Source organism: Diadema setosum, chromosome 11 (assembly GCF_964275005.1).
Source record: "Diadema setosum chromosome 11, eeDiaSeto1, whole genome shotgun sequence".
NCBI lineage: Eukaryota > Metazoa > Echinodermata > Echinoidea > Diadematoida > Diadematidae > Diadema > Diadema setosum.
Window position 1 is genome coordinate 1584915 of NC_092695.1, and position 15723 is coordinate 1600637.

General features: G+C 38.5%; 1 protein-coding gene across 1 annotated transcript in view; it reads right to left on the reverse strand.

Annotated features, from left to right (window-relative positions):
- LOC140235048 (sodium- and chloride-dependent glycine transporter 1-like) overlaps positions 1-15723 on the reverse strand; it is a 35142-nt gene that overhangs the window by 1007 nt on the left and 18412 nt on the right. The window contains exons 5-14 of the mRNA XM_072315084.1: positions 13997-14216; positions 13233-13368; positions 11113-11247; positions 10143-10246; positions 8983-9107; positions 6455-6567; positions 4903-5034; positions 2733-2832; positions 1647-1774; positions 623-796 (exon numbers count right to left, since the gene is read on the reverse strand). Of these exons, the coding sequence (XP_072171185.1) occupies positions 623-796; positions 1647-1774; positions 2733-2832; positions 4903-5034; positions 6455-6567; positions 8983-9107; positions 10143-10246; positions 11113-11247; positions 13233-13368; positions 13997-14216 (1367 nt within the window). The remainder of the gene's footprint in view (positions 1-622; positions 797-1646; positions 1775-2732; positions 2833-4902; positions 5035-6454; positions 6568-8982; positions 9108-10142; positions 10247-11112; positions 11248-13232; positions 13369-13996; positions 14217-15723) is intronic.

Below are 15723 nucleotides of genomic sequence, written 5' to 3' on the forward strand. Positions count from 1 at the left end.
GTAAAATCTGAATCCTCCATCTCAACCAAAACCATATCTATTTGTTGTATAGGGTCCAAATTTTTCTCTCTTTCCCTTCTTTCTTTACAACAACAACAACAACAACAACAACAAAACTATACTATCCTTTTAACATCTCTTCGTGTTTAAAAAAGAGAACGTCAGAATCTCCCAAATTTGGAAAAAGATGACAGAGATATAATGTATCATGAAAATATCTCCCCAATTGGTAGCTGGAGTCTCCACGATTCTAAAATCTACAAAACTCAGGAAAAATCAAGAAAACTACTCTATCGATCAGAGCATTCTATTTCCATTTTCAGATACTCGGCAGGGAGAGTAAAAACAGTTAAAATATAGACAAGTAGGTTGATAAAATCATGGACAAATCATCTCTCTTAGATGAGAAATACACTATTAATTGTTCTAAGATTAATTGAAAAATCAATATGAAATGCACACATATAAACAGAAAGACTGCTCAGCTTTTATGCAGATGATAATCTATCTTAATCGCAATGGATATTCACCAGCCATGCAAAGAAAGTCGCTCATCAATGTGATAAAGCAAAACAAAAACAAAAAGCACACAAATAAACAAACGTGGGAAGTACATCCTCACTTCAACGAATGTGTCGCCCTCAGCGGTGAAGATGAGCTTAATCACCATGACGAGGGGGATCATGATGAGGGAAGCGAGGGCCATCAACCATCCCAGGACCTCGCTCCATTTCGGGTACACGTAGTCGCCGTAGTAGACGGGCACGTAGTTGATGAGGCCGAAAATACAGATGAACTGCGCGACGAGAGTAAAACAAACAAAAGGGGGCGAGGTTGAGATGGGGAAAATCGTTGCAAGTGTCAATGAATAAAATATAATTCAATCAAATTGAACTAATCACCAGATTTTTTTCACAAAAATAGACTGAAATTCACATTATTGTGAACGATAGCATGTGCCGGTTTCACAAACTAATTACGAGGCCTACTTCAGTAAAAATATATTGGCAGCACCTGTTCTAATGAGAAACGTGATTTCAGCAAAACTTAATCATTGTCACGATAATGTTTTGGAAATGATACTCTAATAACAAAACATTATGAGGATAACAAAACATTATGAGGAAGAGAACAAGGGAACACTTAAAAGATGATGACAGATACCCTTGCTTCTTGTAATTGTACAAATAATGTGTTTAAAATCGTAGTTAGGGCGGCATGTTATCCTTCAAGTGGTACAATCATGCAGAGACTTTCCCTCTTATAAAATCATACTATATTTTGGAAAATATATTTCGTGACAAGGAGCTGCTGTGGCTCAGTAAAAAAGACAGTTGCTGTCAATCAGGAGGTCCCTGGTTCAAATATTGTGATGTCAATGATTGTCCCCTTTGGCAAGACCCTTTATACTCACTGTCTAGTCGTTTAAGCGGTCACTTGTTTACAAGTGTCCACTGGTTCCTAACTCGTAAAACAAGTCGATTCAATTCAATACTATTTAGATAAAGCCATCAACAGAGCATAATGTATGCATAATATGACTTTACTGCAGGGAAGAATAGTCTGCTAACTAATATAGAGGGCGCTGTTGAAGCTGTGTGCTTGATACTGTAAAGTGGGTCATTCATTTCATGAGCGCGTCTCACCATAATGATACTGGGAGTGACGACCACCCAGCAGGCGGAGTACCAGCATAGGAGCGGCTTGATGACAGGCTGCATCCACTTGTAGTCCCGCAGCATGTACCGGATGTCGCCACAGAAGCGACGCACACCTGTCACGTGACCAATCACATGACACAATCATAGATTTTACACCAATTCATTCACCCACTTCAGTCTCATATGGCTATTTTGTCCCGTTGGCACGAAGCACTCAAATCTTAATGCATGAAATTAAATAAATGACTTAATACTTGCATGTACATGTATCCATGTCAGTATCAAGGCAAATCAATAACTGAATAAAATATTGTCCATTATAGCCACTAATTCTTTATTGCCGATGAAAGAAAGTAACAAACTTTCATAAAAAAAAAAAACAGCCTCCAAGAATGTGGAATTAGAAAGATGTAAAGGAATGTTGACGACGCATGGAAAACATAAAGCCGATTGCGTTCTCGTTTATCACATTTGTTGTTCATTTCTACCAACTATCATGTCAAATGGAGAAAGTAAGAAATTGTCACCATACAGCTTCAAATTGATGGAATATGAGAACTGTACAAAGTAGACATTCAATGTAATACAGTTCGACCTCTCCTGTCTGGACATGTCGGGACCGGCGCTAATTCGGATAAGGGATTTTGCCGGATATGGGACACTGATGTTTAATATCCGCAGCTGCCTACCAATTGGTAGCTACATGTGTAACCTCTTGCAAGTAAAGTACATTGAAACTCTTTCTTTGCTGTCACCCCAACATTTTGGGGTAGTGAATGTCTGAATACATGTTATTTAGATGAAAATTTGATGTGAATGTATGTTAATTATGTTTGGAATAATATTTTATTCATTTGAGTTTGTGTAGGGATTTTGCTTGAGTTTAAAATAATTCAGTTCAATTTAAATATTGTATTGAAAAAAAAAAAAAATCACGCCAAGATCGCATCCGGATAATAGAGAGATCCAGATAAAGGGAGGCCGGATAGAAAAGGTCGGACTGTAGTCGAATTTGAAAGTTAACGAGACGTCGAGGAGGTAAACGACTTGTGGTCCTGGACCAGGTCTTACCATAGAACCAGGCCACAGCCACGCACTCGAAGACACCAACAAGCATGAGGGAGATCCAACAACTGTACCAGTTGATCAGCTCAAACATGTAGATCCCACCCTGTGACAATTGTAATCATTTCGCTTCGTGAGCACCGACAAATACGACTTAGAAGTATTAAAGAGAAATTTACCCCAAATACACGTGCAAACTAGTGGGACAACAATCCGTCGTGCCGTGTAACAGTAATGGACCGATATTGAGAAAATACAGAGAGAATTCCAGATGTCACTTTCATGCTTCTAGCATAGTGAAAGGGCATTTGACCTGCCCTCTTTCGGAACGAAGAGGGAATGATATTATTCTGTAGCTGTATAGGTCAGTTCCAGTAAACGCGAGGGAATGTGCACTTTTAATTCAGGACGAAATTTTGTGGAATTTTTTCTAGTTTCTCTATTGCGCACCATCATTAATAAGTCATGTTGACAAATTGTTCACATATTTTATAGAGATTAACTGTCAGAGTGATGTGAATTGAGGGTCATAGAAACAGTGCAAAGAAATACATACAGAATTAAACTCCTGCACTCCATGCATACATGTGCATACGCACACACTTTACACACGGGGAAGGGTGGCTGCGGGTGATTCTGGCGCTTCAAAATTAATCATGTTTCACGATGCAGTGACAAACTGTATACACCTTATATTTAGCGAGTCTAAATTTTTGCGAACCGTTACTTCTAGACGGTTTCGCGAGTGGTTAAAATCGTGATCTTCGTGGAGTACAGTACTGCGAGAAGAATTATGTATGCGGGCACGTCACATTCATATTGGGATCAGAGTAAACATTTTCGCGTGTCTTTGAATTCGCGAATAGCGCCTGTCTCGCGGAATTTGCGACAATAAATACCTCGCGAAATATTCGGCGTAATAACACATGTATGCAGGTTCCATGAGTTTATATCATGGTCTCAAAAGTGCCCTCATTGACCGACAAAAAAATGTCCACTAAATGTTATTTTTGACAAGAAATCGAAAGGCAAAATCTATATCCCTCTCGTCAATTTATTTTTATAGTCTTACTTTGATGAAACTTCTGTAACTAATTTGTCTGGTTTTACTCACTTTATTGCAGTAAACGTGAACACAGTTGTGGAGTTATATTTGGAGTCAAAGACGAGAGCAAATAAACCTAATGTTTGTGGCTCTGTTTGGCTTTGTTTTTCTTTTTAAAGTGTGGGCACAGTGACAATCATGGATTCGAAATAGCACATTAATTAGCATATCAAAATACTGCAAATAAGTGCATCAAACTACTTCCATAGCGCCTCTGGTAACAGTACACCAATTATAGTGTCAAAGTTTCATATTGCTTGGATGAAAGAACCTCTGTGAGTATCAAAATAAAAGTTTGAAATAGGGCGAAAAAGAAACTATTCTAGACATCCAATATGGCTTTCATTCTTCATGCACTTTATTCTTGACCACTAACTGAGTCACCACCTAAATGTGGGGACAAAATGTTATCAGTGTGTCTATCTAAAAAGTAGAAAAATAACGACCAGATGACTATCGGTAAGCAGATATCGTAACATATATAATATGAGAGGTTAGACAAAAATAAATATTCCATCATTGGCCATACCACAGACAGAGAACACAAAGACACAAATGACAGCTAAACATCAGTAAATCAATGTTACTGCTTCTTTCTTTTAACAAGCACGTAGCCTCTGGTCTTTATGAACATGTGTACTGTATAAAAGTTAATTTAATTATGTCTGTAGGTTTATTAGTGTTGTAATGTAGTCGTATAAGATAGGGCCTAGTCAAACTCTGCTCATGATGATGGTCCCCTGTATTGATATCTCTTTTCCCCCACATAATACTATAGTATGCATTTTAAGGTTGCTTTGACTTTATATGTATCAGCGACGATGTTGTTATGAAATTGACAATTCCTTTGTTGATTTGTATGTTTTCACTTTTTTTTTCTTTTTTTTTTTTGTTGCATACACAGTATCAATTTGTATTGATTTGTCATTGTAGGTCTTACTTGGAGAAAAATGATGCAGAAATAATCCACACCAAACCAAACTAGTCGATAAGCAAAACATTGAAAAACAAACAAACAAACAAAAAAGCAAAAAAACAACAACAACTCTGCATAATAAATGTCTTGTTTACCTGAGTAGCCATAGGAAGTCCAAGTAGGAAGAACGCAATGCAGACGGCTAGCGAGACCAACGAACCGTGTTTACGGAGATGATTTGGGAAGTAATCAACCAGGCCACTTACGACCGTCTCTACCATTCCAAACTGGGAACGAAAATGTGATACCGTACGTGTCATGTAGCTCATAATTCTTTATATTCTATATACAGCACTCTTATATCCTTGACGTCTTATTTCTTCTGAATCATCAGACATAAATATCTTTATTTCGGTTCGCTTTGTCTTTCATTTCATCTTCTTTTCCTTTTTAAAATCTATCTTCATCTACCTCTTCCCTCTTCCTCCAATCTTACTTTCAATTTCGTCTTATTTTTATCTTCCTCGTCCTCTCCTTCCTCCTCCTCTAGTTTTCCCTTCATTTCCTTTCATCTTCTCATCTCTCTATTCCTCATCTTCTTCTCTTACTGAACCTAAGAACTTCACGTTCGATCAACTGGTTAGCTTCATGTAACCCTCTGAATCCGTTAACAACAACAACAACAAAAGATTGTCAAGTAATTCAAAGGACAACCTTTAAATTACCAGTGAACTGTTTTGAACTCAAACTTACACCCTGCAGCTAATTGGCACGGTTATTGCATGATGATTATTATAAATTCTCTAATCTTGTGAACTAAACTGCAGAGAAATAAAATGTAGTAGCTTGAAAAAAAAAAAAAAAAAAAAAAAAAAAAAACATACCAGTAACGTCAACATATAAATTCAGGATACATCTTTTTTTTATATATCTTTTTTATTAGTAGTATTGAGACTTTGCAAAGAGTTAATAGCTTTCATCCCCTTATCAAAACATATCTTTGTTTTATTTGCATGTTAAAAGCCGAAAGGTACACAAGATGAGGCGCAATTTCGTCCGGATTTGCTGTGTCATTTGCTTTGAATAAGATTCCTTCACTCCTCTAGAATTTGTTCTTGTTTTATTCGCATGTACAGGGCTGATTGACATTGAGTAGGGTTGTAATTTGCGAAAGTCGTCTGTTGTTTAAGCCAGGTAAGATTTCCTAACTTTAATGCATTTGTCGTAGCTTTATTTGCACTATCCAGGGTCGCTAGGTACATAAAGTTAGGCTGAATGTTTGCCAAAATTTTTACGAGTTGTTTGTTTCAAGACTCGGAAAGACTAAGTCTCGGAAAGACTTTAAGAAGTCTTTTTTTTTTTTCTATTTACCGAGCCAAAGTTTGCCAACATCATCAGTGAAGTTTGTTTCAAGAAATACTTCTCCGTTCGTAAAAAATTTATCTTTCTTTCATTTACATGTCGAGGGTCGACAGGTACATAAGATGAAGGTAAAGTTCGCTGACATCATCTGTAAAGTTTGCTTCACCTGCAAAGTAAGCTTTCCTCACTTCTACAGAATTTGTCTTGCAGTGGCGGATCCAGGCGGGGCGCAACGGGCGCCCCCTTTTATTTTTTTATTTTTTGTTAAAAGAAAAGAAGAAAAAAATGTAAAGCTCCCCCCCCCCCTTTACGGAATTCCTGGCACTGCCCCTTTCTTAGGGTTACCTGAGTGTCGAGCCCGACAAGGAAGAGCATAAAGAAGAAGAGAATGGCCCAGAGAGGGGCGACGGGCATCTGGGAGATTGCTTCCGGGTAGGTCACGAACACCAATCCAGGACCTTGGGTGTAACACAGAACAGATCAAATAGAGCAATTCATTTAAAGTTTGAAACTAGAAATGTCGCTAAAGCGACTGGTATGCCTCCGCCATAATGCATGATTCTCCTAATAGGTCTACAGTACATGTGGACAATGTGTGATTACATTTTCACAAAATTGGCAAAACATTAACCCTATTCTAACTGGGCTATTTGAGACCAAGTTTTTACTGAGGGGGGGGGGGGGGGTCAATTTGACCCCCCCCCCCTTCAGATCTCGGCCGCCGATCGTGTGATCGCCGCGAAATTTTGCCTGAAGATAGAGCTGAATGTCAACTACAAGATGATAACATGGTCATACAATAGAAAAATATTGTCTTTCTATTTTTAATAAATTAATTATGCAAATTTGTGCATGAAATCATATTTTCACCTATAACTCCATTAAAAAGACTAGAGGATTGCTAAATTTTTGTGTCAGAATTCCTCAAGACACATCAAACAATTTGCTTGTAAAAAATTAGCACAATCGAAATCAATTTCTTTTGTTTTTTATTTTTTTGTTAATTTCTTATGTATTTTTTCGACCTTTTGTTTTCTATTGTTTTTTTGCCAAAATTTGTTGCAGGCACTTTGTCAGGCTTATCTACACTAGAATTGATTAATTTCAATGGTTAAAAATTGAAATAATCTGATTTATATCAATTTAACCAAAAAACACAATTTGCATTGGATTTGCACACAATATCATGAATTTGAGCTGTTTTTTGGTTGACATGCATATGCAAAACATTACGTAACTTCAAAACGGTGTACCCGGACGTCGCAAATTTGGTCTCAAAATATGCGGGAGACTTCAATGAAAAAAGTTGTGAAACGACGCGGCAAAAATCTTTGCGCGTTGCGAAACCGTGGCGTGAAACGTCGAGGGGGGGGGGGGTCAATTTGACCCCCCCCCCCCAGTTTTGTTTTTTTTTTTTTTGAGGCAAAAAAGAAAAAAGAAAAAAAAAAGTTTCCAGAGAATCTCTATTCGGTTATGCATGCATACACCAAGTGTAAAAAAAAAAAAAAATCCTGCTGGCATTGCATAAATATGAGGGAAATAGTAAAACGTTGAAGTGTTGCCCTTGACCTTTGGCCCCTGACCTTTGACCCCATGAACCCTAAATTCTCTAGATACTCACTGCCAGTCAGTACATGTATATGTTCCATGAAGATACCTTGAACAATTTCCAGGTTACGGAGGAAAAAGTGAAGTTCTAATATTTTTACTTGACCTTTTGACCTTTGACCTTTGACCTCATGACCCCAAACTTTCACCAGAGAATTTTAATTGGGTAATACATGTATACACTAAGATTCAAGAAAATATCTTCAGGCATTGCATAAATATGGTGGAAATAGTGAAATTTTACGTATTGACCCTGACCTTTTGACCTTTGACCTTGAGCATGTGCACCCAAAAGTTGATAGGCACAACTTCACCCCCTAATACACATACATGCCAAGTTTCATTACGATACCTCGAAAGGTTTTTTTAGTTACGCTGTCCACAAAATTCATTACGGACGGACGGAAGGACGGACGGACGGAAGGACGGACGGACGGACGGACAACCCGAAAACATAATGCCTCCGGCACCACTTCGTGGCGGAGGCATTAAAAAAAAAAAAAAAAATACAAATACAGAGTGTATAATGACCTACGTTCGTCAAAGGCAAACAGACGGTGACAGACAATGTCATGATTTAAGAGCGGGCGATGTGTTCACAGCTGCCATCATGACAAAACTAAAAATGAAGGAGGAAAAGATTCATTTCCTTCAAGATTAAAAATTTGGTTTGTAACGTCACACAAAAAGCAATTACCAATGTGTTAATCATAATAATGCAGGGTAGTCAGTCAGACGCTGCTGCGGCCGTGGTCTACATCTTAGGCTGCGTTTAAAAATTTTTAGCGTACCGAGAAACACCGTTTTGAAACATGGTTTTGAAACATGGTTTTGAAACATGGTTTTGAAACATGGTTTTGCAACACGGTTTTGACACATGGTTTGACAGAGCAGCGTTTATAATTCTGAGCCACCCCCGAGCGTGTTTCCGGCTCTCTCGGACTCTGCCATTACGCATCTCATTATGCGCAGCTTGGTCCCTGGTATTTTCATTGGTCGGACAGGGCGCGGGAAACTATGACGTCATATAAACTTTTTTTTTCCAAATCACAAGACGGTTGCCTCTCACTTTCAAAACCTTGTTTCTAGTGGAACATGGTTTTCAATCGCACCTCAACAGTGCGTTTCACAACCATGTTTGTAATCACGACTACAGTTTATAGCAAAACTAAACCACAAGACACGGTTTCAAAACCATGTTTTGCCCAGAAAAGTTTGCTATAAACGCATCCTAAAACGGTGTAGGCCTGAGGATGCTAACTTACCGTCTACGGCGACGCTGTCGATTGGGAGGCCGGTCTTGTAGGACATGAAGCCTAGAGTGGCGAAGACCACGAAGCCGGCGTAGAAACTGCTCAGACAGTTGATGAACGGGAGCACGATGGCGTCACTGAAAGACAAACCGCAAACAGTTCATAAATCGTTTAATGGAGTTTAAGGACATACTACATCTATCAATACACTATAAACCAGTATATTGCGACCGCTTGAAGACAATAGCTGCAAAATTTGTATGCGAGTATGGATGTCGATGGATGAATGCCGTCACTTCATAGTCGTCTATTTTTTTTTTCCATTTCTATCATATATTCTGGACTGCCTGTCGTACAAGTCACATAGAAAAGTTTAGAACTGTAAGTTTAGACTGTTGAACTTCCTTCAAGCGCACATTTCACCAAAAGGTGTCATATTGTCGCGATTCGTGGGACCTGGATTTTATAACCTTCATTAGTGACTTGTGTGCAAAATGAGACGGAATTAAACGAAATCCCAAGCGAACGCTTTATAGCACTTTCTGCTCAGGAGGAGAGCTCTCTCACACACGGTGTACTTTGAACAATCGCGTTTGCCGATGAGTCACGGAGATGTCCAAAAGTCCGAAGAGGACCCGAGTCGGGTCAGTCTCTCTGGTCCATGACGAGCGACAATACACTGACTTTTTTTTTTCACAAAACGTTTAATAGATGATTAGTGTCAGGGTAGGGAACAGGCAGAATGTTCAACCCGACCGGTTTGAAAAGTTACTGAGGGTCTCATAACCTCCCCTAATAAGCTTTTGAAACCCTGAGGTAGGAACAGTTTGTGTTTTCTCGGCCACTAAGAGCAACATAATTTATGCGTTATCATTCGGAATGGTTAAAGCACTTTAGGAGCATTATCGCTCGACCACTTGGTATCATAATGGTATCGTATGGCACTGTTTACAATACCACGTGATCACTATTATCCAATCACTGACTGATGTTTAATTACCACTTGCAATATCATACTTGTTGTTGCTGTTTTCTTTTCTATTGTTACTTGCACAAAATAAAATACTATTTACTTTGTCTTGTCCAAACATATGTTCACATTTTATTTGTGAAATAAGTGAATGAAAACGCATTCAAACAGCTATGAATCTATCACATAAATCAGAACTTACATCAAACAATTGTTGTTGATCTTGTTGTAGCTGGCGAATGTGAGCACGCCACCCCAGGCCGGGCCGAGAGAGTAGAAAATCTGGGTGGCCGCAGCGCTCCAAACCTGAAAGGATGAAGGGGTGTGGCGGAATCGGTGCAAAGGTCAGTGACACCAATCTCTGGTATCTTAGCAACGGATCAAATATTAGTTGTAAATAGTGGGCACTGCGCCAACGACGACGAGTGTGAGCATAAGTGATTCTCACACAATTGTCATGCAAACTTGAAGTGCAGCTTACATTTTGGACCCTCTGTCATCAAAATATATATGTTTTATTTCATTGCTGTCATCGTGTTAGAAGAGGTGTATCGTCATGAACCGAATTAATTTTTGTTCTTGAACTTTTTGAGAAGAACTGAACGCTGACAAACCCGAGGCATATCAGCTATCTGCGGTTTAGAATTGCTACTCTGAAATTAGTCGATGGCACCGACAAATGTACAACACTGTATGCCATGATAATATCACAGGCGCACGAATCTAAAATTGCAAATATAGCATTTTAGCGTTTACCAGTGTGACAGCTCATTCACCAAGTGCAGATGGGCTGGGAAGTCGTTCCCTCATCTTACTCTGACTCTGTCAATACGTCAATGGTTGCAAAGCTACATCAAAGAGAGATTCTTAATTTTCTGTCTTCTCTGTGAAAGAGAAACCCTACATAAAGAGAGGGCCCATCATTCTTGTGTAATAATAATACTTATGTTTTTCTCACATTGCACATACATGTATACAACTTTAAGCATCTTTGTACTTTACTCGCGTTGTACATTATGGCAGCTGCATCAAATAGATGACTCATAGCATGAACGTATTTATCAAATGCGAAAGTAGGAATGTATCATGCTTTAATCGGTAGTCAATTATTGCATTCTTGCATTTTTTTTCTTTTCATCCCATACAACATTCATCATCCACATGTTACCGACCGATGGTTTTGAGAGTTCTTCCCAACGCGGACTGAGATAATAGTTGATCCCGATGTGGGCACCTTCTAGCGTCACTCCCCGGATCAACAGTATGGTAAGAATGATGTACGGAAACGTAGCGGTGAAGTAGACCACCTGTTACAAAAGACGAAAAAAAAAAAAAGGAGCACATATAAAATGGGCGGAACGATTAACCACATATTGACACGAACATTTGGTTAACATCGTGGTTATAAGTATATTTTACTCAACATATTCCACAAAAACACAGTTTGTGCAGTCCATTGCCGTCGCGACGTGTCGTGCCGAGAAAAAATGTCTCACGATAATTTTAATTGTGTCCACGATCTCTCGGAATTTATTTCGGTGATATTAATTCCATTGTGACAGTTTACAAGGTAACAGTGACGTTTGTTTCGTTTAGGTGTTTCTTAGTTTGAGTAAAGATTTTATTTTATGTCACCATCGTGTACTCTTGTGTAATAAGCCAGTAAACTCTCATTATCACCATTGTAACGAGTCTTAAAAATTCAGGCTTATCGCTGCATGCGTGATTTTTCTACGAATGAAATACTATTACTTGAAAAAATATCGTTACTATTACCACTGTATACTATAACCTTAATTACAATCTTCATTTATTATCATTCCTCAAATCATTGCACTGGATATTGTTGTATTCATCAGCTCCCAAAAGATCTCTATTCCCCATGATGAAAAACAAAAACAACAAGGAAAAGTAGAAATTACGCGGTGCGTAATATATGTCCCCGCCGGAAGTAGCATTTTGTAGCAAAATGTGCAATAAAGGTAAAAAATCAAGGTCAAAGGTCAAAGAAGTCAAAGGTCAAATTTCTGTGTAAAAGTTTTGAAGCCCTCACCTATAGTGCCATCACATAAAGCAAACGGAATCGAAATCGGGTTAGAAATGGTGAAGGAGTAGCATTTTGTAGCCAATGTACAATACAGGTCAAAATCAAGGTCAAAGGTCAAAGAAGGCAAAGGTCAAAATTCTGTGTAGAAGTTTTGAAGCCCTCACCTAGTGCCATCACATAAAGCAAACGGAATCGAAATCGGGTTAGAAATGGCGAAAGAGTAGCATTTTGTAGCCAATGTACAATACAGGTCAAAAATCAAGGTCAAAGGTCAAAGAAGACAAAGGTCAAAATTCTGTGTAGAAGTTTTGAAGCCCTCACCTAGTGCCATCACATAAAGCAAACGGAATCGAAATCGGGTTAGAAATGGCGAAGGAGTAGCATTTTGTAGCAAAATGTACAATATAGGTCAAAAATCAAGGTCAAAGGTCAAAGAAGGCAAAGGTCAAAATTCTGTGTAGAAGTTTTGAAGCCCTCACCTAGTGCCATCACATAAAGAAAACAGGATCGAAATTGGGTTAGAAATGGCGAAGGAGTAGCATTTTGTAGCAAAATGTACAATATAGGTCAAAAATCAAGGTCAAAGGTCAAAGAAGTCAAAGGTCAAAATTCTGTGTAGAAGTTTTGAAGCCCTCACCTAGTGCCATCACATAAAGTAAACGGAATCGAAATCGGGTTAGAAATGGCGAAGGAGTAGCATTTTGTAGCAAAATGTACAATATAGGTCAAAGGTCAAGGTCAAAGGTCACAACTGAAATTCTGTGTAGAAGTTTCAAAGCTCCCATGTAGTGCTATCATATAAAGCAAACAGAATCAAAATTGGCTCATAAATGACAGAGAAGTAGCAAATTTAACATTTTGATCACACACGGACGGACGCACGGACGGACGCACAGACACACACACGTACGGAGCCCGTTTCATAGTCCCCTGCTCGAACTCGTTCAGCGGGGACAAAAACAAATCTATTACCAAATCACAAATGCGCATGCGTCACGGGGTGTCACTCTCACACACATACTTTTGATGAGGACACATTATTTTCATTTCATTTTTATTTCATTTCCGGCCAAAACATACAATATGACAATTTCATATAAGCAAATTAAGTACAATGTAACTAGTACAATTCCAAATGAAATTTAGATCGAAATCTATTGCAACGCACCCGTAAGCGTACACATACATTCTAGGCGGGAGTCCCTGTTAAACACATAAAGGTTAGTGCATTGTTGCGACACTCACCTTGCCCGAGCTCTTGACGCTCTTGAAGATGCAGAAAAAGATGACGATCCAGGTGAAGAGAAGACAGAGAGCCAACTCCCACCGGAGCTCCCCCATGTCATCCATCGTGTGTCCGTCCACATTCAGGATGTAGTTACTGCCATGGAAACAGGGAAGCAAGCTTTGTTACCTCATTCATTCATTCATTCATTCATTCATTCATTCATTCATTCATTCAGTCAGTCAATCAATCATGCATTTATTCATGCATTCATAATTCATTCATGCAATTAATTGATTAATCAATCAATTCATCAATCAACCGTTATCAATCAATCATTCACTTTCATTCACTTTTTCATCCATTTATCAATTAATCAAATCAACCAATAATGTACCATTCATTCATTCATCCACTCATTCGTTCATTCATTCAATCAATCATTCACCCATCCACTTATTCATTCATTCAATCATTCACTGATTCATTCATTTACTCATTTACTCATTCACTCATTCATTCATTCATCCATTCCTTCATCAATGCCCCATCTGCCAAACAAATATGGACACGAACAGACGAAACCCTGCACACCCCCGCCCCCACCCCCCCCCCCCCCACACACACACACACACACATCCACACACATCCACACACATCACGGAGCTACTAAACACGGAGATGTAGAAACAAAAACCCCTCTGCTATTTCAAATTTCGCTTCAGAGGCAGACTCTGAAACAAGACGTTTCACGGAGTGGAACAAGAAAGGTCAATGAACTCACTAGAAGAATTCCTGGGAGGGGCGTCGGGTGCGGTTGAGACCGAGCTCCATGGCAACCGTCTGGTTCTCCTGACACGCCTCGGTATTCCATGTGTGGTTGCACGCCTTCCACGGCACGTCGTGAGTAAACGATCGTAAAAAGAAGAGTGTGCTCCACGCCATGATGATGTTGTAGTAGATGGCTACCATGCCGGAGATGATCACCATGGCCCATCCGATTCCTGATAAAGAGGAGAAGAAAATAGATATATGAATGAATAAATAAATAAATGAATGAATAAATAAATACATTTATGTACATACATAGGCCTACATACATAAATGGATGAATAAACAAATAAATAAATACATAATTGAATAAATATAATTAAATAAATGAATAAGTTAATGAATTAATGAATAAATAAAGAAGTTAATATATAAATAAAATGGTAACATTTTTTCGAAAATGGACTGACACCATAAGCATAGTTTATATTAGTTTTTTTTTTTAATCTATAGGGATGTGGAAATGAGTTATATTGCATATCATTGTAAAGCTTAGAGTCTGTAGAATTCACATAATAGGCATTGCTAAAATTTCATTTTTGCGACTTCTGACTCAATTCGACAGAGTGCATCACATGAGGCATTTTACAACAACCCTGATGTGCTTCATATGGTTTCCCACACTTTTATATTGTTCAAATGTAATTTTTGTTGCATACATTTTCATGTGGAAAAAAATGAAATGAAATGAAATTACTTAAAATCGATTTGTTCAAAAGTCGCAAAGCTTTTAAGTTTTGTTAGATCGCAGCATACCTTAATTGCTGTATAAAAATACTACAACAATTCCTGTTACAGTAGTGAAGTGACATAAAGAGAATATTACAGTTTTGCTTGATTGTTGTGTGTGGGGGTGTGTGCGTATGCGTGTGTGTGTGTGTGTATGTGTGTGTGTGAGAGAGAGAGAGAGAGAGAGAGTGAGAGATCAGGTTTTGTCTTAGAGGTCTCTCTTCATTTCTTAAAAAGCCTTGACACACTCTCAGCTCTTTGAAAAGATAAGGCCATCACACTGAAAATTGGTTATCAGTCATGAGTCGAATGTTACAGTACTGAGTGAGCGTGCACAATTTCAGCTTAATCATGATAATTCCTCCATAGAAGTGGCCTACAATGGAGTGTTTTCGGGCTATTCATTTCAAAGAGCACCGCTGAGTGAGATTATGTACTTTATCACAAATCCTAAACTTCAAGGTGTATTTTCTCAGTATAAACACTTTTCCGTAAGGTATTCTTTCTCTCCATATAATTTCCTGGGTTTTTAGAAAAAGTCCATTGTACGGAGTTACGTGTCATTTTTAAGCTTAGAGTCTGCTCTTTCAGAATCTGTCCTTCACTAAAAGTCCTTGAGTCTGGTGACTTTTGGCGGCTTTGTGATGCAAGGTCACGAAGAAAAGGTGATTAACTCTTACCACACAAGTCTCCTATACTAATGTGAACACAAACACCCAAATTCTCCTCAACCTGATATGTTAAGAATTAAAAAAAAAATGACATGTTATGTTGAAACACTCTGGTAATGATCAGATTGGGAATGGGTGCCAGCTCGCATAATATGGTCGATCAATCATCGACTACAAACATAATTTTTTTTTTGGTAACTATTTCGTGCATAATTGGTTGAACTGTAAGCGGAAGACATCATCCGCATCAACTAGGCTAACTTGCATCGTGTCGGTGTGA